Genomic DNA, 24,264 nt, shown 5'->3' with positions numbered 1-24,264 from the left:
ATAATATATAGTAGACTATTTGTAAAATGAATAGCATTTGGGAATTTATTCAATTTTTAGGGATCCAAAACTATAAAATTTCCTATAAATTATGTCATTAAAAAAATGAACATATAGCTATTAAAAAACGTTAAGTGAAAATTGTTTAATCATCTTAGAGCAGTCAAAATACAGTATAAGATTGGTATCTTGGTGTCTGAAGGCAATCATTTTACCATTTGTATTTTAATCTTTTGTATTATTCATTTAAATTGATGATTAATTAAAAAACCTAATTTTAATCAAAGTTGTTTTCAAACATTGTCATAATGTCACTTTGAAGAGTCATATCAATGGTACCAGCCATCTGTAGAAAAGAAGAGAAAACGTAAATGTCACTTAAAAAGTTTATACCTTCATTATGTTCCATCTATATGAAAAAATGATAATGCAACATTTGGAACATACAAAATGAATGCAATTTATTTAACATAATGAGTTTGTACATAACTTTTAATATCTGTTCAAATACTATCTGATTTTTGTTAAAATACTGTTCATGTAATAAATAAAAATAAGTTTAAAACTTACAAGAACACAAAGAACAAGTTTAACCTATCTCTCCAAGTAATAAAGTTCTCAGTGTTAACATATAAACATGAACTGAGATTACATGGTTTCATGTATCTCTCCAGCCAACACAGTGCTAGACACATAAAATTATTTTCTGAATGAACTAGTATCTTACCTATGTGAGAGAACTATACTATGTTTAAAGCCAAGGGCTTTCCATGATTTTGCCAATTACTGTGTAACCTAAGGCAAATGATCTAACCAAGTTTATTTTATATACAGATATTTATGAAGAGCAACCAGATTACATGTATAACACTCAGTACATGTTGTTTATTAAATGCTAAAAAGCTAAATAAAATAAGCTAAAGTATAGGAAAAGCTAATTAAGACAAAAGAAACAAATGTTTCTTACTATACTCTGAAGCATTCTCTAAAAGTCCTTGTGATACAAGTTAGATAGTATTTGCCACATCTGAAATGACACCAACTAGGAAAGTTCAAAAAATGTTTTGTTTTGTTTTGTTTTTTTAAATCAGTGAAGAGTAGCAGCCCAGAGTAGTAGGTAAAAGCACCAGTTTGCAACCAGTTGGTTGACTTCCTGGATGGGAATCAGTGTTCTCTGGCTATGTGGAATCAGTGTTCTCTGGCTATGTGGAATTATGACTTAGCTACCAAAAGGATATTAAGAAGCTATGTGTGACTCTTAAAAACTATGAAAATTTCTTTAAACATGCCTTGGAGACAAAAGGGTAAATTCTTAGATCTTAGGCCAGGCTATTTTCCTAATGCCAGCTCTTAGGATACCAAATATCTAGCCCAAATAGTTCCTTAAATTTTCTATTTTAACCCTCCTATGAGAGTTGGATACACTGTCCTAGTTTAAATATCACTGATACTCCTAGAAGTATCCAAACATACTGCAAAATTCCAAAAATATGTAATGAAACTTGTTTAAAAGTACTTTGGGAAATTTGGAGTCAAGATGGCAGAGTAGGAAGACACGGAGTTCACGTCTCCCCACAACTAGGGCACCTACCAGACACTGGTGGGGGACCTTGACACCCAAGCAGATGGGAGGAACCCCTGAGTGACTGGGTAGGATGTCGGGGGGAGCAAGTGGGGAGGAGTGGAGGCTGAATGGGACTGGTGCTCCTGAGGGGTGGCTGGGAGAGGGGAGGGGTTCCCGCGCCTGGAGGGACCCTCAGGAGTTTGGAGGATCAGACTGTACTACAAAGCTACAGTAATCAAGATAATATGGTACTGGCACAAAAACAGAAATATAGATCAATGGTACAGGATAGAAAGCAGAGATAAACCCGTGTACATATGGTCACCGAATTTATGACAAAGCAGGCAAGAACATACAATGGAGAAAAGACAGCCTCTTCAATAAGTGGTGCTGGGAAAACTGGACAGCTACATGTAAGAATGAAATTAGAACACTCCCTAACACCATACACAAAAATAAACTCCAAATGGATTAAAGACCTAATGTAAGACCGGACACTATATTTCTTAGAGGAAAACACAGGAAGAACACTCTTTGACATAAACCACAGCAAGATCTTTTTTGACCAACCTCCTAGAGTAATGAAAATAAACAAAAATAAACAAATGGGACCTAATTAAACTTAAAAGCTTTTGCACAGCAAAGGAAACCATAAACAAGATGAAAAGACAACACTCAGAATGGGAGAAAATATTTGCAAATGAAACGACGGACAAAGGATTAATCTCCAAAATACAGAAACAGCTCATGGAGCTCAATATCAAAAAAACAAACAACCCACTCAAAAAATGGGCAGAAAACCTAAATAGATAACTCTCCAAGGAGGACATACAGATGGCCAAGGGGCACATGAAAGGATGCTCAACGTCACTAATTATTAGAGAAATGCAAATCAAAACTACAATGAGGTATCACCTCACACCAGTCAGAATGGCCATCATCAAAAGATCTACAAACAATAAATGCTGGAGAGGGTGTGGAGAAAAGGGAGCCCTCTTGCACTGTTGGTGGGAAAGTAAATTGATACAGTCACTGTGGAGAACAGTATGGAGGTTCCTTAAAAAACCAAAAATAGAACTACCATATGACACATCAATCCCACTACTGGGCATATACCCTGAGAAAACCATAATTCAAAAGGTTTTGACACATGTACCCCAATGTTTGTTGCAGCACTATTTACAATAGCCAGGACATGGAAGCAACCTAAATATCCAACAACAGATTAATGGATAAAGAAGATATGGTACATATATACAATGGAATATTGCTCAGCTGTAAAAAAGAATGAAATTGGATCATTTGCAGAGATGTGGACAGACCTAGAGACTGTCATACAGAGTGAAGTAAGCCAGAAAGAGAAAAACAAATATTGTGTATTAATGCATATATGTGGAATCTAGAAAAATGGTACAGATGAACCTATTTGAGGACAGGAACAGAGACGCAGACACAGAGACTGGATTTGTGGACGTGGGGCGGAGGGGGAGGGGGGACTAACTGGGAGATTAGGATTGACATATATACACTACCATGCGTAAAATAGATAGCTAGTGGGAACCTGCTATAAAGCACAGGAAGCTCAGCTTGGTGCTCTGTGACTTCCTAGATGGGTGGGATGGGAGGCAGGTCCAAGAGGGAGGGGATATAGGTATACATATAGCTGATTCACTTCATTGTACAGCAGAAACTAACAACATTGTAAAGCAATTGTACTCCAATAAAAAAAATTTTTTTAAATAAAAAGTAAAAGTACTTTGGGAGCTCCCTGGTGGTCAGTGGTTAAGACTCTATGTTCCCAATGCAGGGGGCCCGGGTTCGATCCCTGGTCGGGGAACTAAGATCCCACATACTGCAACTAAGACTGCGAGCTGCAACTACTGAGCCCACATGCCGCAACAAAGAGCCTGTGTGCTGCAACAAAGACCCAGCGCCACAATGAAGACCCAGCACAGCCAAAAATGCATAAATGAATTAATTTAAAAAATAAACTAACTTCAAAAAAGTGAATAAATAAAAGTACTTTATTTTAGATTCTCTTCCATCTTGACTAAATCTGAACTAGTGGAATACTTATTGATATCGAACTGGTTATTGCCTATACCAATTAACCTTAGATACCACGATTTAAATATTAAGGCTCTCTGCAGCTGACACCATAACCTGGATATTCCTTTTTTCAGTGGTCCTAATATACACTTCAGCCTTTCAAATTTAAGATCAAAAACTGGGTCAAAGGAACTGGCATAAGCTCTGGTAGGGAGCTTTTGCTAGATGTCAAGTTTTTACAGCTGTTTACAATATGGATCTGTCAAGTAGCAGTAGTATAAGAGTTTGGGTTGTCAAGAATGATAGTAGGTAGCTCCAAAGTCAGGTTTTCAAATGTCAAGCTGCTAGAGGTGGCATTTTTAGTCACATTTCAGTGGGTTCCGGAAAAATGCTTGGGGTTTAGAAGTTATATCAGGTTACCTAGTTGGGTTGTTAGGTGGCAGGTAGGTTGCTGAGATATCACTTGTGGGTGACTGAAGTCAGGCCCTTGTGAGTACCAAAAGGAAAAATTTCTAGGTCACTAGAGAAATACTTCTATTAAAGTACTAATTAAACTTTAATAAAGAACTCCTAAAAAACAAACAAAAAAATAAAACAATATAAAAAATTTGCTGTTTAAATTAATTAAAATTAAATAAAATGAAAAATTTAGTTCCTTAGTTGCATTAGCCACATTTCAAGTGCTCAATGCCATATGTGACTAGCAGATATTATATTTGATTGTATAAAGCACATTCCTATAATTGTAGAAAGTTCTATAAGACCATATTGCTCTAAAGTAAACTCCACCATATGTTACAACACTGCTAAATGCAATTTGTTTCTGCCTTCATACTATAGATAAGAGGCTGACAAAACTTTTTTATATTGTTTCCTAGGAAATTTACTTGTATCATAATCAATACCACAGCCAAAGCCAGTGGATTTTTTCTTCTGGAACTAATGTTTCTGTATGTCCTATGAATTCACATGAGTTTTCCAGGATTACAAAAATATCCAGCACCCAATAAGGTAAAATTTACATCTGGCATCAATGGTTACCAGGTAAGCAAAGAAACAGAAAAACACTATCTGTAAAGGAGATCAATCAATCAAAACCAACCTGGAAGTGACATAAATGTCAGAAGTAGCGGAGAACCCATTAAACAGTTATGATAACTGTATTCCATTTGTTCAAAAGTTTAATAGAGATACTAAAAACATTAAAAAGACCCAAATCACCTTCTAGATATGACAACTATAATGTCTGAGATGGGACAACGTCAAGTGGCCTAAGACAAAAGTAACTGGAGTCACTAAAAGGAGAAAAGGGAGGGGCTTCCCTGGTGGTGCAGTGGTTGAGAATCTGCCTGCCAATGCAGGGGACACGGGTTCGAGCCCTGGTCTGGGAAGATCCCACATGCCGCGGAACAACTAGGCCCGTGAGCCACAATTACTGAGCCTGTGCGTCTGGAGCCTGTGCTCCGCATTAAGAGAGGCCGCGACAGTAAGAGGCCCGCACACCGCGATGAAGAGTGGCCCCCGCTTGCCGCAACTAGAGAAAGCCCTCGCACAGAAACGAAGACCCAACACAGCCATAAATAAATTAAAAAAAAGGAGAAAAGGGGGAAACAGAAAAAATATGAAGAAATAATGCCCCAGATTTTTCCAAGCTTGATCAAAACTATAAACACATCACTCCAGTAAGTTCAACAAAGCACAAGAAAGATGAAGAAAACAATTAATGAAAACCCAGTGATTAACTTGGAAGCAACCAAGATGTCTGTCAATGGATAAACTGTGGTACATTTATACAATGGGATATTACTCAGCACTAAAAAGATATGAGCTAGCAACCTACGAAGACACAGAGGAAACTTAAAATGTATATAACTAAGTTAAAGAAGCCAATCTGAAAAAGGTATATATACTGTATGATTCCAACTATACAACATTCTGGAAGCGGCTAAACTATGGTAGTAAAAAGATCAGTGGTTGGCAGGGGTTCAGGAGGGAGGGGTGAACAGGAGGAGCACAGTGGACTTTCAGGAAAGGGAAAATATTCTGATGGTACCATAATGGTTGGTGTATGTCATTATACATTTGTCAAAACCCATAAGAAGCACAACACAAAGAGTGAAACCTGATGTAAACTATGGACTTTCCTTGATAAAATAAGATTGATAATGGTGTGGTAATGTTGGTTCACAGATCATGTAACAAATGTACTGCACTAATGTGGGATGTTAATGGTGGGGGAGGTTGTGAATTGGCGGGGCAAAGGGGAGAATATGTGGGAACTCTTTATACTTTCAATTTTGCTGTGAATCTAAAACACTTTAAAAATAAAGTCTATTAATGAAAAACAAAGGCCAAATAAAGATATTTTCATGTACACAACAGCTGAAAGATTTCATCACCAGCTGACCCACACCACAAGAAATGTTAGAAGTCCTTTTAGGGAAAAGCAAAATTATACCATTTGGAAATCTGGATCTAGACAAATCAATAAAGAGCACTAGAAATGGTAACTACATAGGTAAATACAAGGTTTTTTTTTTAATGTCATTTAAAACTTTTAGAGACAATTTGACTGCTTAAACAATGGCCTAATGGCTAGGAGGGGGTGAGTGGAAGTACAGTATTTTTTTTTTTTTTGTGGTATGCGGGCCTCTCACTGTTGTGGCCTCTCCCGTTGCAGAGCACAGGCTCCGGACGCGCAGGCCCAGCAGCCATGGCTCACGGGCCCAGCCACTCCGTGGCATGTGGGATCCTCCCGGACCGGGGCACTAACCCGTGTCCCCTGCATCGGCAGGCAGACTCTCAACCACTGCGCCACCAGGGAAGCCCTGGAAGTACACTATTGCAAGGCTATTACACTAAATGTGAAGTGGTGTGATATAACTTAAGAGAAGACTGTGACAAGCTAAAGTATATATTGTAAACGCTAAAGCAACCACTAAAGTAACAAAACAAAGTTATTGATAATAAGCCAATAAAGGAAATAAAATGGAATCATAAAAAATACTATTAATCTAAAAGAATTCAGGGGAAAAAAAATAACAAGAACAGAGGACACACATCAAAAAATAGCAAGATGGGGCTTCCCTGGTGGCACAGTGGTTGAGAGCCCTCCTGCCGATGCAGGGGACATGGGTTCATGCCCTGGTCCGGGGAGATCCCACATGCCGCAGAGCGGCTGGGCCCGTGAGCCATGGCCACTGAGCCTGGGCGTCTGGAGCCTGTGAAATCCTAAACCATACGCTCACACTAACTCATGCCCTAACACGTAAGCTAACCCTAAACCATTGTCGTACCGTAACTTGTACCTTAAACCATCCCCATTCCCTAACGCTAACACTAACCCTTACCCTTAAGCAAGATGATGGGCTCAAATGTAACCATATCAATAATCATATTGAATGTAATTGGTTAAACCCTCCTATAAAAGACAGAGATAGGATTTTTTTTTTTTTTACGTCAAGACTACACTACATGTTGCCTGTAAGAAAATAAATTTAAAGCACAGATAAGTTAAAAGTAAAAGGATGGAAAAAATTTTTGCGCCATGCCAACACTAGTCATAAAAAAGGTGAAGTGGTTATATTTCACAGGAAATAATATTACCAGGAGTGAAAAAGATCATTTTGTAATGAAAAGGGGGTCAATTAATCATGAGGAGGTTACAATTCTAAATGTCTATGCACCTAATAACAGCTTCAAAATAACATGAAATAAAATTGATAGAATAACAAGGGTAAAAAGACAAATCTATAATTATACCATTGTAGGTGCCAATGCCCTTTCTCAGTATTTGATAGTGCAAACAGGCAGAAAATCAGCAAGAATTTAGTAGACTTGAAAAACATTACCAACCAACTTGCCCTGTTTAATAAATACTCTACCCAGCAGCAGCAGAATACACATTCTTCTCAAGTGCACACAGTATATTTACCAAGGTAGATCATAATCTGGGCCATAAAACAAGTCTTAGTGAATTCAGAAGAATTCAAGACATTGTATGTTCTCTGACCACAATGGAGTTCAATTAGAAATCACTAATTCTCTATTATTTTCACTAGCCAGAAAATTTCCAAATATTTGGAAACTAAGTAACACACTTCTAAATCGTCCACAGATAAAAGAATAATCCACCTCAATAAAAAAGGAATTAATTCTACTTTTTAAAACATCAGTTTTTAAATATTAAGGACTCCTTTAACATAAGTCTTTTCTTTTTTGGTTTCCAGTTTTGTTAAGATATAATTGACATATAACTTCTTCATCTAGTGTTCAACTAAATAAACACTGACTAGGGACAGATGGCACATCTTTTAGCCACAATTCATAGGCAGTTTATGGATTTTTCAAGAGTAATAACAGTAAGTGATTTTACCTCTGTGCCAGGCATTTTCAGATGTGCTTATTAATACATGTAAATTCATTTCACCTTTTACCTTTATTATCCATACTTTACAAATAAGGAAATTGAGGCACAGGGAGGTTAAATAAATAGCCCAGGCTCCAACATCTAGTTAATGGAAGAACCAGGATTTGAACTCAAAGTCTAGTAGCCTCCAGGATTGATACTCTATTATTACACTATGCTTGTGTCTTTTGACTATGAAATTTAAATTTTACTCTCTGATTTTAGAACCTGATCCTCACCAAAGAGGTAACTGTCACTGAAGAACCACCTAGAATACATCTTTGAACATGTAAAGACACTGCTCTGTTAAATCTTTCCTTTGCTCGTTAGATTTCGTAAATAAAATTCACTCACTGCTTCTCTTCTCCTCCGCTCTTGCTCTTTCTCCCTTGCTAAATTACGGTCTTTGAGAAGCCAGAGTTTGCCTCCATCTTGAGCTTCCAGTGACTGCTGATGTTCTTTCTGCTCTTCTCCAAGACACTCGTTTTGCATTTTATTTGGAAAAGATTCTAGAGTGAAGCCATGGTCCCTTAAAGAAACAGTGAAGTTCAAAGTAGGTTTCAAGCTCCTTAAAGGTTTTTATTATGAAGATATGTTGTTAAATGACAAACATAAAGCAATGTTCTAGATACCCTTTTTTGTATGTTATGACATTATTTTTAGTATTTTTGATGTCAAATTTTACATTGGGCAATCTATGTTAATGAAGAGAAGGTTTTAGAAAACTATGACCAAGGTTTACCATCATCTTCTTACACATACAATGGAAATATTAAGACATTTCTGGAAAATAATGATGTCTTTATAATTTAGTAATATTGGTATCTTTAATAGCTTCTTCAATCACTTGATTATTTGTATCCCCTTCAAAACAGATACTACTACTTACCAATTTTTAAAAAATCAATAAAAATTTACTTTTTCTAAATATAATTTGCTTTGTGGTCTACTAAATAGCTGAATTATAGCCACTTACAAAAAAGAAATTTATTTTAAATACATGTCTGTATCTCTCAAAGCCTCCATTAATCCAGTAAATTACAGACCTTTGATTTTCTTGAAATACTTTTGGTTCCTTTGTATTCTGTTCCAGATGTTTCTGTATTAGTTCCTGTGTTCGAGCTCTCACTTCCTTTTCTATCGCTGCTTTTCTAAATTGGTTGAAGAGCTCATCTGATGATTTCACTACCCCTGATGTTTTGAATGGTTTGCCTAAACTTTTCCAAGAATCTGCATTCTTGATCTTTATATCCTAAAACAAATATTTGATTCAGTATATGTCTACAGATGTCAACTAAATTTTGGAAGAAAAGCAATATTTTTTGATATAGTAATAGATCAAAAATAAAGATGCCAAAGGCTTCAGGTAACTTTACTAAACTTAAGTTAAAGGTTACTAAAGTAGAAAAAATAGGATAACAGATTAACTAAATTCAACTATTCATCTAAGATCAAATTAAAATAGCATGCTTAACAATTATTTCAACTTAATATGAAAAATATATGTTAAGGGTATGACAATCTGTTAACAACATAAAAATCTCCATGTCACTGTAATCAAGATATTTATGAACAACAAGGTCCTACTGTATAGCACAGAGAACTATATTCAATATCCTATGATAAACCATAATGGAAAAGAATTTAAAAAAAAAAAATATATATATATATATATATGTATAACCAAATCACTTTGCTGTGTGGAGTAATTAACACTGTAAATCAATCACACCTCAATAAAAAAAATTAAGTTACAAAACTTAAAAAAAAAGACATTTATGATCTTATGAGAAAAATAAAGCAAATATACAAGTGATTAATCAGAGGGAAAGTAAGACGATGTCAGAAGAACAGCACAGTGTTTGTTGAGAACCCTCTGACATAGCTAGAGGGTTCTGACATAAAGGTCTGACATGACCTTTCTTCAGTATGAAGAAAAAAATTAACTGATTGTGATCACTGTTCTTAACTGTGATATGCCAAGGTCTAGATCAGTGCTGCCCAATAGAAATATATATATAAATATATAAATATATATATATATATATATATATATAGTTTAAAATCTTCCAGTACCACAATTTTTTTAAACTAAAACTTTTAATAATATATTTTATTTCACCAAATATACCCAAAGCATTATTATTTCAACATGCAGTCAATATAAAAGACTGAAGATAATTTTATTTATTTATTTATTTACTTACTTACTTACTTATGGCCGTGCTGTGTGGCTTGTGGGATCTTAGTTCCCTGCCCAGGGATTGAACCCAGGCCCTTGACAGTGAAAGCGTGGAGTCCTAACCATTGGACCACCAGGGAATTCCCTATATTTTTGTAATGTCTTCTAAATTGGTGTTTTACATTTATAGCACATCTCAATTCAAATGCTTAACTTTGATTAGAAATCATTGATCTGTAATTAGACTTCATAAAACTTACAGCTGAAAAAGTAGATATGCATAATCAAACTGTTCTAAACATCCTTACGCTCTCCAATAACTGAACTGAGTATAAGTTTTTAAATTTAAGTTCATTGTAAGTTCTAAAACTGAGTTTCTCAGTTGCACTAGACATTTCAAGGGCTCAATAACTATATGTGGCTAGTGGCTACCATACTGGACACTGGATATTACATGTCTAGATGGCCCTTCTAATAGTTGTCATGTTCTCCAGGATAGTTAATGTTATACCACAAAACAAGTCTTATAAATTTAAGAAGACTGAAATCATATCAAGTGTCTTTCCTGACCACAATGATATGAAACTAGCAATCAATTACAAGAAGAAAACTGGTAAGTGCATAAATATGGAGATTAAACAACATGCTGCTGAACAACCAATGCGTCAAAGAAGAAATCAAAAGAAGTTAAAAAGAAATACCTTGAGACAAATGAAAATGGAAATACAACATACCAAAAGGTATGGGATACAGCGAAAGCAGTCCTAAGAGGGAAGTTCATAGTGATAAATGCCTACATCAAAAAACAAGAACTATCTCACGTAAACCTAATTTACACCTCAAGGAACTAGAAGAAGAACAAATGAAGCCCAGAATTAGAAGAAGGAAGGAAACAATAAAGATCAGAGTAGAAATAAATGAAATAGAGACTATAAAAAGACCACAGAAATGATCAATGAAAATAAGAACTGGTGTTCTGAAAAGATAAGCAAAACAGACAAACCTTCAGCTAGACTCACCAAGAAAAAAAAAAAGAGGACTCAATCAATATCAGAAATGAAAGAGAAGGGACTTCCCTGGTGGCGCAGTGGTTAAGAATCTGCCTGCCAATGCAGGGGACATGGGTTCGAGCCCTGGTTCGGGAAGATCCCACATGCCATGGAACAACTAAGCCGGTGCACCACAACTACTGAGCCTGTGCTCTAGAGCCCATAAGCCGCAACTACTGAGCCTGCGTGCCACAACTACTGAAGCCTGTGTGCCTAGAGCCCATGCTCCGCAACAAGAGAAGCCACCACAATAAGAAGCCCACGCACCACAATGAAGAGTAGCCCCCACTCACCGCTACTAGAGAAAGCCTGCACGCAATGAAGACCCAACTCAGCCAAAATCAATCAATCTCAGAAAAAAAGCAAAAAAAAAAAAGAAATGAAAGAGGAGATATTACAACTGATACCACAGAAATATAAAGGATTGTAAGAGACTACTATGAACAATTTTATGGCAACAAACTGGACAACCTAGAAGAAACTGATAAATTACTAAAAACATACAACTTACCGAAAGTGAGTCATGGAGAAATTGAAAATGTGGACAAATCAATTACTAGGAAGGAGACTGAATCAGTAATCAAAAAATTTCCAAAAAGTCTAGGACCAGATGGCTTCACTGGTAAATTCTACCAAACATTTAAAGAAGAATTAATACCAATCCTTCTCAAACTCTTCCAAAAAACAGAAGAGGAGGGAACATTTCCAAACTTATTTAACTAGGCCAGCATTACCCTGATACCAAAATGAGATAAGGACATCACAAGAAAAGAAAATTACACACTAATATCCTTGATGAACACAGGTGCAAGAATCCCCAACAACATATTAGCAAACCAAATTCAACTATACAGTAAAAAGATGATACACTATGATCAAGTAGGATTTATTCCAGGGATGCAAGGATAGTTTAACACCTGCAAGTCAAACAACATGATACACCACATTAACAAAACGAAGGATAAAAATATGATCTTAATAGATGCAGAAAAAGCATTTGACAGAATTCAACAGCCATTTATGATAAAAACTCTCAGCAAAGTAGGTACAGAGGGACTATATCCTAGCATATAAAGGCTATATATGACAAGCCCACATCTCATATCATACTCAGTGATGAAAGGCTGGAAGCTCTTCCTCTGAGATCAGGAATGAGACAAGGATGCTCACTCTCACCATTTCTAGTCAACATAGTACTGGAAGTCCCAGCCAGAGCAATCAGGCAAGATAAAAGTACTCAAATCAGAAAGAAGTAAAACTGTCACTATTTGAAGATGGCATGATATTATATATAGAAAACCCTAAAGACTCCATCAAAAACATTAGAATACAGAAATTCAGTAAAGTTGTGGGATACAAAATCAATATGCAAAAATCCACTGTGATTCTATACACTAACAAACTATCAGAAAGACAAATTAAGAAAAAAATCACATTTACAATTGCATCAAAAAGAATAAAATACCTAGGAATAAACTTAACCAAGGTGAAAGACCTGTACACTGAAAACTATAACAGTGATGAAAGCAATGGAAGAAGATACAGAGAAATGGAAAGATATTCCATGTTCATGTACTGAAAGAATTACTATTGTTAAAACATCCATATTACCCAAAGCAATCTACAGATTCAATGCAATCCCTATCAGAATTCTAATGACATTTTTCACAGAAATAGAACAAACAATCCTAGAATATGTATGGAACCACAAAAGACCCTAACTAGCCAAAGCAATTCCAAGAAAGAACAACAAAGCTGGAGGTATCATGCGCTCTGATTTCAAGCTATACTACAAACTTACAGTAATCAAAACAGTATGGTACTGGCATAAAAACAGACACATAGCACAATGGAAGAGAATAGAGAGCCCAGAAATAAACAAATGCACTTATGGTCAATTAATTTACAATAAAGGAGTGAAGGACTCATTTCATACTTGGGCATGTGTTCTGGTGAGTGAGTAGTCCCTGTGCTGCTGCAGAAGAAGATGGGGAAAGAGGAAATTAAAAGAGCAGTGAAGAAAAATAGTGTGGATAGGCTAGCCTTCATATAATTTGGCTTGGCCTCAGAGTCTTGTGGGAGAGAGCCAGTAGCCTCATTATTATTTCACTGGAAAATTTAACTTTCTGTTACACTTAAAATAAAGGAAAATGACCTACAAAAACAAACAAACAAAAAGGAGTGAAGGTTGTAAAATGGGTAATGGACAGTGTCTTTAACAAATGGTATTGGGAAAACTGACCAGCCACATGCAAAAGAATTAAACTAGACTACTATCTCATACCATATGTAAAAATCAACTCAAAACGGATTAAAGACTTGAATATAAGTCCTAAAACCATAATTATAACTCCTAGAAGAAACCATAGGTGGTAAGCTCCTTGACATCCATCTTGGTGATAATTTTTTGGATCTGACACCAAAAGCAAAGGCAACAAAAGCAAAAATGAACAAGTGGAACTACATCAAACTAAAAAACCTTCTGCTTAGCAAAGGCAACCAACAACAAAATGAAAAGGCAACCTACTGAATGGCAGGAAATATTTGAAAATCATATGTCTGATAAGAGATATATATAAAGAACTTAGAAAACTCAACAGAAGGAAAACAAACAAACTGAAAAAAATGGGCAGAGGACCTGAATAGGCATTTTTCCAAAGAGAACAAACAGATGGGCAACAGGTCCATGAAAAGGTACTCAGCATCACTAATCATAAGGGAATGTTAATCATAAGGGAAGTGCAAATCAAAACCACAATGAGATATCACCCTCACACCTATAAGAATGGCAATTATCAACTGTTGGTGAGGACATGGAGAAAAGGAAATCCTGGTACAGTGTTGGTGGGGATTTAAATTGGTATGGCCATTATGGAAAACAGCATAGAGATACCCCCCCCCAAAAAAAAGTAGAACTACCATATTATGCAGCAAATCCTACTTCTGAGTATATAGCCAAAGGAAATGAAATCAGGATCTTGAAGAATATCTGCACTCCCACGTTCATTGCAGCATTATTCATAATAGCCAAGATTTGGAAGTAACACCACATGTCCATCAATGGATAAACAGAAAAAGAAAATGTGGCATATATACATGATGGAATATTATTCAGCCACAAAAAACCAAGGAAATCGTGGATGGAACTTGAGGGCTTTTATTATGCTAAGTGAAATAAGTAGACAGAGAAAGACAAATACCATATGATCTCACTTATATGTGGAATCTAAAAAAACCCCAAGAAACACCACTCCCCCAAAAAACCCCAAATTTATAGATACAGAGAACAAAGTGGTGGCTGCCAGAGGAGGGGGAGTGGGCGTAATGAGTGAAGAAGGTCAAAAGGTACAACCTTCTAGCTGTAAAATAATTAAGTCCTGGGGATGCAATGTACAGCATGGTGACTATAGTCAATAATACTCCATTGTACATTTGAAATGTGCTTAGAGTAGATCTTACAAGTTCTCATCACAAGAAAAAAAATTTTAACTATGTTGGGAGATGGAGAGAATAGACTTCCTACGGTGATCATTTCTCAATATATTAAGTTGTATACCTGAAACTAATAATATTATATATCAGTTATACCTCAATTTACAAAAAAGAGCCTACTTATCTGGGGTAAGAAAAGACGACAATGCAATACCTGAACATCCTCTGTTTAAATTTTTTTTGATAATTGTCTCCTTAATAATTATGCTTGATTCCTCTTTTCATATTATTTCCATGAAATATTAGGGAGAAATTTGTCCAGGGTCCCAGGTAAAGCAAAAGAAAATTTATGACAAGACTTTTCCATAAGCTTTTTTAATTTCCATCCTGAAGTAATCTCACCCCTACTGTACACACATAGGTCACCCAGTTGTGTTTATGAAGTCTTTCCTGTATGCTGCCAATAAAACCTGTTTTCGTTCTTACCCATGGAATGGGCTAAATACTAGCTCCAGACTTCATTTTTTCTACTGAGTTAAAGAATCTTGCCTTCAGATAGAGATTTGAAACAGAACAGGTAATACCTGGTAGTATACTTAATAGGAAATAAAGGGAGGATGAAACCCTGGTCTCTGGTTTGATCCCGGAAATGTCTGTCTAATTGCAATAAAATTGTGGCAGATCTTAAAACAAGAAAGGTCATAATTGGGTTTGGAGTACAGTACAGTTTTTCAGACATCACAGAGAAGAATAAGAAGACTTTTGACAGGCAGAGATGAGGATGGAAAGCATTCCTCACTGAAGCAAGAACATAATAATTAAAGATATTACTAGATATATCCGAGGAGAAATGAAGAGTTCAATTTCAGTGAATTACAAGGCATATAGTTAAGACTGAAAGGCTAGATTGGAGTCATAAGTCATAAGGTAAAGGTGTTTAATCTTCACTCTGGAGTCAAAGTTAGAAACTACTGAAGGTTTCATACATATTAGTAATATGATCAGAGCAATACATCAGGAGGAACAGTGTAAGAATGTTAAAAGCAGAATGGATTAGAACAAGGAAGGTTTCAAGTTAGTCTGACCAGTTATAAATATTACAAAGAGCTCACACTGAAAGCAATGAGGTCTGGTCTCTGAGGCAGAAGTGGAAAAGGAAACATCTTGAAAGTAAAACCCAAAGAATTTAGCAATTCCTTGGCTGTAGGGGACTGAGAAATCAAAAATGATTAAAACTCACAGGATGTCAGGTCTAGAACTATATATTTGAGTCATCTGCAGAGAGACTGTAACTGAAATCACCACAGTGGATGTTCAACCAGAGACAGAAGTAGTAGAAGACCCTGGACTCCTTACCCTATCAAGACTTTGGGAGGGATGCAGCAATTTTAGACATCATTGGTTCCTCTGATAGGGCAAATTACAGGAAGAGGGGAACAGCTGGATTCTAGGTAAAATTAAGGTACTGCTTCACAACTGGGGTGATTCTCCTTTGCCCAGGGAAGACCTATGGCAATGTCAGCAAAGTTTTTGGTTGTCACGTAGTGGTAGGGGAAAGGGTGTTGCTAGCATCTAGTAGATAGAGGTTAGGGTTCCTGTTAAGCATCCTACAATGTACAGGCCTACTCCCAACAAAAACTTATCCAGCCCAAAATGTCAATAGTGCTATAGTTGAGAAAGCCTGGTTTAAAATGTAAACAGGTAGTGGAGAAATAAGACAAAAGGAATAATAGAGACTATAGAGATGGCAGGAGAGCTCCACAAAAATCTGTTAAATGAAAGAAAATGAAGAACAGAGTTAGAGAAGTCTTGGCAAGAAGGGATACCTTTCCTTGAGGCAGAGGTAAGTAAGAGACAAACAGCAAAGCTAGAGCTCTGAGTAAAACAACAGAGGTTGGGAGCTTGTTGAAATGTTTTCCTTCAGTATCACCTCTTCTTTGGGCAAGATGCTTGAACTGTCTGGGCCACAGTTTGTTCATAAAGACTAATTCTCAAGGATCTGTTCTAGCACCAAAATTCTGTAGCCTTTTTTTTCTTTTTCAGTAAGTGGTAATAACACTGCTGATAGTGAGTGAGCAACGGTAGGAAATAATGTCAAGGATGGAAACAGTTTAAAATCAAGAAAAAAAAAAAGAATGGAAACGGTTTGTTGTGAAGAGAACAAGCCACATAATCCCATTCCTCCTCAAGCTTTCAACATTTTGGTTCCTACTATATGCTGGACATTAGAAATCAACAGAGAGTAGACTTATGTCACTTTTACCTTTAGCACAAACTTCAATGGTATGACATATACTTGATGTTTTGCTGCTTATTTTTGTTGTAATCTCTTTGCCCTTTTGAAAATTTTCTTACTGTTTTCAAACTTTATTTTGGGTCAGTCAAAATTACAGTTTTGTTAAATTAGGAACGAAGATTTTAGTACACAGTAAACCAAATATTTGAGAAACTCTGCTGCATTATTCTTTGCATCCTAAAGGGGACAGATGACACTTCCGATGTTTAAACAAAAAACAGTAACAATAAAAAATTTATGCTGCATATCAGGAGAGGCACTTTTTAAAAAAAACTTATTGTTTTTTTATTTTCCCCCTTGGCCACACTGCTTGCAGGATCTTAGTTCCCTGACTGGGGATTGAACCTGTGCCCTCGGCAATGAAAGCAAGGAGTCCTAACCACTGGACCAGAATGGAATTCCCAGAAAAGATTTGTCCTCTGAAGTACTTACAAGGAAAAAAGAAAGGAAAGAATGGAAGGAAGGGAGGGAGAGAAAAAAGAGGGGATATGTGAATATCTCATTCATAGTCCATTTCTGACAGTTACTAGATTCAAATGTCTAGAATAGTACCTGGTGTATCTAATGTATCCCAAACATCTAGAACACTTGTTGAAAGACTGATCAATGTGTGGTTTGAGATTAAGTGCACCAAAGACTCCATGAGGAAATCACCTACAACAGATTCTAAAAGATAGTTTTATAACATGTTTTAAAATCAGGATAGCTGGCAAATACCAGCATTATAGAATTTACAATTAAACACAAATATGGGGACTGAAGGTAGAGGATGGGGAAGAGTGTTGCTCACAGTTTAACTTTTTTTTTTTTAATAAGTAGGCAAAAATTAGGCTTAGAGATCCAAAATTCATTCAAATTAGGGCTTAAAATACCTCTGTGCCATTTCTATATTCAATTTTAAATCCCTTCAATATTTGTGAGAAAAAATAACTTTACTCTTACCTTTTGCACTGGAACTTGACATTCTGATTCTAACACCACTGTGTCATTATCACCGGACTGATGCATCACAGTTAGGCCATTCAAGCGTGGTTCAGGATTATCTGGATGCACACATTTTTAGAATAGTATAGTCAAGTTATTTCATCTTGATTCTCCAGAATTTGACATTTCCACCACCCCACCACCCCGCCAGGTCAGAAAATATGAAAATAAAATAACTAGTTTTTTTCTGCTTAATTTTGGAGTATTCTTAGTTGGAGAATTGTAATACTGTAAAATAAACATTTTCACTTGAAATTTTACCTCCTTTATTTCTTTTTTTCTTCTTCTTCTTCTTCTTCTTCTTTTTTTTTTTGTCAGCATAAAGTATAGATGACATTGTGGCTCACCTACCAAGACCTATTTTAGCTTTCCCCATGGTGTAGCAGTCTTTCAGCTTGTAAACTGACCTCAGCTCCAGAGATGGGTCTTCCCTGGCCAAGCTAATTATGGTAATCCTACCCCCACACCAGTGAATCATTTAGAAAAGAGGAGGCCTAAGCCACTGTAGGGCTTCCAAGGAAAGATGCTTCCTGGTAGCCAAACTGAGAACAAAGAAAATACAAAGAATTGAAGAACGAAGATACCAGACACCTAAACTACCCAGTGGGGGATAGGAGTAAGAAATGCAAAATGTTGTTTGACTCTGAGGTGAAGAGAACAAACCACACAATCCTGTTGACTGTAAAGCTTTCATACAAATATTTCATTTATTACAGGTGAAAATAATTTCAGAAATAGAGCTTGAGCCTTTGTCAAACATGTCTAAATGACTGACCTACTTCTGGACTACAATATGTATGATAACAAAATTCCTTGTGTAAACCAGTTTGGAGCTAAATTTTCTTCACTTGTGACCAAAAGCATCCTGGTGTATGAAATTTAATTAGGTCGTTTCTGTTTCATTTCTCTCCAGCTCTTGTCTATAGGTCCTAACTAGCAGCAAAAGGACAGAGGAGAAAAATGAAAACTTGAGTTGCTATCTTTTTGTTAATTGGCTCAAGCTCATAAAATCCTGGCCACTTAGAGTTACAGGAACTTACATTTAAGCTTCTATCACCCATCAATTCCTTTGATTCTCTGGCTAAATCACACCAGTTGAATGTGAGGCTTGAAGTCAAGGGAGGAACACTAAAGGATAGGAGTGAGCACAGGAGGGTGAGACAAAACAGTCAGTGGACGGATGAATGAAAGAACAAAGTTTAAATTTGTGTGTTCCTACGTGGCCCAATGCACCTATTTTCTCAGTTCAACAGGGAATGGAAAAATAGGGAGAAAAAGTCTAAGTACAGAACTACATCCCCTCTCTGCCTGGGATCAGATATTATTTAAGAAGTAGAAAGAGTACATATGTCAAGAGAAGTATATTCTAAACGACTCAGTTTGTTGACTCTAAGTTAGTAAGTGGTGACAGTGCCATTATCAAGAACTAAAGAGGAAAGATTTAAATGTAGGAATTAAAAGGGGGAAATTCAGTTTTGACATGCTGTATTTGACATGCCTATGTGCTGTTTAAGGTATTGCAGTAGAGTTGTATAAACATGCCTGGGGCTTGGATGCTTGAGTTGTAAAAATGGGACTAGAAGTCATAGACTCCAAGAAGATCATCCAGGAAGGATGTATAGATTGCTGGCTTTCAACCTTTTACATGCCATAATAAGTAGAAAATGATCAATGTATGGCATACCTGGGTAAATGGGAGGTCTGCTCCAAGCCTATTGCTATGAGAGCTGAGGGGGAGGTCCTAGCTTAGTAAGCCTATGCTTTGGAATATGGCTAGAAAAGCCTGGAGTAAAGTAAAAAGAGGCTTAAGGATGTAACTCAGAGTATTATCAACATTAAAGGTAGGCAGATAAAGTAGGTGTCTGTAAAGAACGTTCAGAGATGGGATGATCAAGAGAAGAGTGTCACAGAAGCCAAGGGAAGTGTGTCAAGGGACCAACTCTCTGAAAAACATTTTCATATGGATGCCCTCTGGCACCTCAAAACTCTACAAAACTCATCTTTCCTCCGACATCTGTTCTTCATCTGTGTTCCAGGTCTGTCAACCTGGACCAGTATCCAGCCACTATCCTCTGAGCCACCAAAGCTTACACACCTCTTTGTTATTAAAACCCAGCATATATATTCATCTTTTGCAGACCTGCTCACTCCACTCTTGTGATTTCTTTCAACTATAGCTTTTTCTTTCTTTCCATCACTTAGTTTTTTTGTACTACTGCAACAGCCCAGTTGGTCTTTTCCTTCTCTGGTCTCTGTTCCCCATCTCTCCAACTGACCTACACAATATTGGCAGAGTAATTACACTGAAGCACACTCTGTTCAAAAAATCTTCATTGGCTCCCCACTGACTATACTATTACAATTAAGTCCAAAAGTCTCTAGGTATTGAGGTTCTTTATGATCTGATCCTGATCTACCTTCCCAAATTTATTTCCCTGTATTCCTATTTATTCAAGCAAAGCTTTAATCACATTGAATTACTGGTCACCTAAATACACTCATTCGTGTTGTTCCCTCCATCCAAAATGCCTTTTGATCCTACTATACATCAATACACATCTTTCAAAGAGGTCAGGTAGGGCTTCCCTGATGGCGCAGTGGTTGAGAGTCCGCCTGCCGATACAGCGGACATGGGTTCGTGCCCCGGTCTGGGAGAATCCCACATGCCGCGGAGCGGCTGGGCCCGTGAGCCATGGCCGCTGAGCCTGCGCGTCCGGAGCCTGTGCTCCACAACGGGAGAGGCCACAACAGTGAGAGGCCCGCGTACCGCAAAAAAAAAAAAAAAAAAGAGGTCAGGTAATTCTGCCTTCCTCATCTCCTTAAATTTCATTTTGGGTTCTTTTAGGGCACATTATTTTTACTTTATTATAATTTAAAAAAATTTATACACACACACACACATCCACAGACATATTTATTTATTTGGTTGTACTGGGTCTTAGTTGCAGCAGGTGAGCTTCTTAGTTGTGGCATGTGAACTCTTAGTTGCGGCATGCATGTGGAATCTAGTTCCCTGACCAGGGATCAAACCCGGGCCCCATGCATTGGGAGCACAGTCTTATCCACTGCGCCACCAGGGAAGTCCCTATTTTTACTTCATATACCAGTTGTTTACTTCTCCTACTAGATGGCAAACTCCTTGATTTACCTTCTCATTTGCCATGTTAATTCACATTGATGTGACAGCATAAGTTTTTTAAAAAAAAAATTCTTAATACAACTGAGTGAAGATATTTTTAAGAGCTGTGGAAGGATAAATTATAAAGATAAGTTTAGTAATCCTTCACGACTAAAAACTTCAACTTATTTTAAGGAAAAAAAATTAGACATCTTCCAGTTCAGGTGGAGATGATGGCAGAGGTTTTGAAGAAAACTGATAACACTTAAAACTTCAACTTCTTAAATATTTATGTACTCTAACATTTTTGCCAAACTACAAGAAAACTTCAGTAAATTTTTTTTTACTTTTTTTGTTTAAAGGTTTAACCAAAAATTTATTTCCACCAAGATTACACTCCAGAAAAGTAAAATTCTATATACATTTTATAGCTTAATATATTTGCAGTTTCCCTTGGGCATAGTGCCACCTACAGTTGGCAAATGCAAACCACTTTGGTTCTCAAAAATCTGCTTAAGTGCAGTAGAACAGCCATTCGGCATCATCCAAACTTCCCCTTTACACAATATTGTTACTCACAATCACGTATAAACAGAAATTGAAGGAATACAAGAAACGGATCCCGACCGAAGATTTAGATATTTAAAGCCTGACTTTTCATAGATAGGACGTTTTCTTAAAATAGGAACAAAAGACCATCTTGACTGCATTATTTCCATTACTTTTCAATGTCTTTATTCTTCTTCAAAGCTATCCCTATCATTCTCCTAGGAACTTACTATAATGAAAACAGCAACTTTTCCCTACTCTGGTTCTTTGCGATTGGCCTCCAAACTCGATCAAATCTCGCCGATTTCAAAATTCAAAACAAAACAACCTCTCTCCCAGTCTTAAAAAAACAACAACAAAATACCTATCTTCCTGTTAAAGCCACAGCTATCTTCCCATCCTCTTCAATAAAATTCTTGAAAGACTGGTTTACATTCAGATTCCATTACTTCTCAATTTACAAGAATCTGCTTCCATCTCAATCACAATAGCCATAAAAGAAGCTTTTGTAAAAGCAAAAAAATCTCACATTGCCAATTTTAATCTTCTCTCCTCATCCCTCATGGTACTTTAAGGCTTTGTATATATAGTAGGACATGATACTCGTGATGATGGTTTCCTTCGAAAAACGTATCTCCTGGGCTTCTATTATACCATTTTTCCTTTTCCTCTTAGCTTTGATTACCTCTTCTTTTAACTTATTAATTTTTTCTACGGTTTACTGAGGTTGTTTGGTTACCCAGAATTTTGTCCTTGACCTTTTCTCCTCCTGCTCTGTACATTTTCCTTCATTCTCATGGCTTCAAGTAGCTTCTACATATTGGTAATTCCTAACTGTAGTTCTTGTTACACCCTATTAGTTCCAGAAACCTATTTCTAGTTATATATTTCCAATTAGATATTCTGTAGCATCTTAAACATGTCCAAAATGAACAATATCTCTTATTTTCAAGCCAACTGTTGGATAATACTCTGGTAAGACACTTATTCTAATAAAGCTTAGTAATTCTGCCACAAACTATCTAATTTAGCCACATCCTTTCTGTGCTTACTGCCTTAGTTTTGGTCCTCATAATTTCTTTCCTAGACTATAGCACTCAGCTTCCTTACTTGGTCCCAATTATATCAGAGCATCTTCATCTTAGTCCATCCCTTATACAGCAAGCAGCAATCTCTTCCTAATGTAAAATCTGATTTTGTTATGCTCTTGTTTGAAGCTACTTTCTGTGTGCAAAATAAAAGATCCAAATGTAGCACTGGTATTTAAGGTAATTTATGACCTAGAACAACTACATCTTCAGTTATTCTCCTGAGTACCTTGAAAATATTTTTCCAGAAAAGAATGGCTATAAATATTTCATACTTTGGATCTTTGTTTATACTTCTTCCTGGGATGCCCCCAGTGTTGCCTCAGATATTTTTTCTCTTGATCTCCACTCCTTCTCCAGAGTCAAGAGCTATAACTCGAGTTAAATGCAAAATGGAATACTCAAACACAGAATAGTAGGGAGCTTTTACTGGAAGCAATAAAGGAGGATCAGAACTTCTGTGTTCCTCCTAATCTGTGCTTCAGTAAAACAGCTTAGAAATTTCTTCTGTTCTGGAGAAACCCCTGCCATTGGAAGGCCAGGGAGCAGTTTAGACAGAAGGAGCCATGGATATGGAATATTCACATCTGCTTCTGTCTAGGCCTGAATACATTTGTGTCTCAAAGTTCAGGCATTCCATAAGCTGGGCTCATCACTATCAGAGAAGTATGCTCCTGCGCCACACATCCCCAGGAGGACCAGGCTGAGAAAGGTGATACGTTCACTTCTGATAAGACTAACAGATAAGACATTTATAAAGTCAAATGAACCTAACAATACAAAAATTTCCAGTTTTAGAAGATGTTTTTGGTAAATAGGAACCACCACTAGGCAAGTATTTCTAGCCCAAGTTTCTTTAACTGTAAACTGTTTTTAATGTTTATAACTTCATTTCTCTACCTATAGAATCTCTATCTTTTCCCTATTCTAATCTACCTTTCCAACCCATACAGACATTATGGAAATTAGAGCAACATTTCACAAGTCTGCTCAGAGCTTGCTATGAGCTATGGCAGTGACAGGTTTTTATGCATGGCTCACATGCCAATGTATATAATCTGTATGAAAGTAAGTTGTGTGTGAACTGCACATACAATTTTCTTTCATTCAAATGTAATGAGTACCTTGGGGTATACAGCAATATGCTTCAGGGATTATTTCTAACCTGGAATTTACTAGTTGTGATTTCCAGTATTCCAGATACATCATAATCTTGGTATTTTCATTTAGAAGTCAGTTGTTCAATCACAGTCATTTACTTCCTAATTTCTTACCTGAAAGAGGCAGAATTTGTAAAGGTGAAATGTTTTCCACACTCTGTAAACGTTCTGATTCTTGATAATTAAATACTAAGTGGTGGTGATTTGGTGGTGTTCCACCTGAACATGTAGTCTGATGAACCAGGCTAGTTTTCCCAGAGGTTGTATCTTGCACAGAAGATTGTATCTGCTAAAACAAAGTTAAACAAAACTATCTTTCAGAGCTTAACCACACAGGAAGTATAACTAAGAAAACAGAAACACAAGAGGATAGAATATAATTTAA

General features: G+C 36.6%; 1 protein-coding gene across 1 annotated transcript in view; it reads right to left on the bottom strand.

The window, feature by feature from the left end:
* Positions 1-277: 277 nt before the first annotated feature.
* BRDT (bromodomain testis associated) overlaps positions 278-24,264 on the bottom strand; it is a 60,312-nt gene continuing 36,325 nt past the window's right edge. The window contains exons 14-18 of the mRNA XM_007468554.1: positions 23,994-24,165; positions 17,923-18,023; positions 9,068-9,273; positions 8,376-8,550; positions 278-346 (exon numbers count right to left, since the gene is read on the bottom strand). Of these exons, the coding sequence (XP_007468616.1) occupies positions 278-346; positions 8,376-8,550; positions 9,068-9,273; positions 17,923-18,023; positions 23,994-24,165 (723 nt within the window). The remainder of the gene's footprint in view (positions 347-8,375; positions 8,551-9,067; positions 9,274-17,922; positions 18,024-23,993; positions 24,166-24,264) is intronic.

Source organism: Lipotes vexillifer, unplaced genomic scaffold (assembly GCF_000442215.2).
Source record: "Lipotes vexillifer unplaced genomic scaffold, Lipotes_vexillifer_v1.1 scaffold490, whole genome shotgun sequence".
Taxonomy (NCBI): Eukaryota; Metazoa; Chordata; class Mammalia; order Artiodactyla; family Lipotidae; genus Lipotes; species Lipotes vexillifer.
The sequence above is the reverse complement of the archived record's forward strand: the minus strand, read 5'-3'. Positions and strand labels throughout refer to the sequence as shown.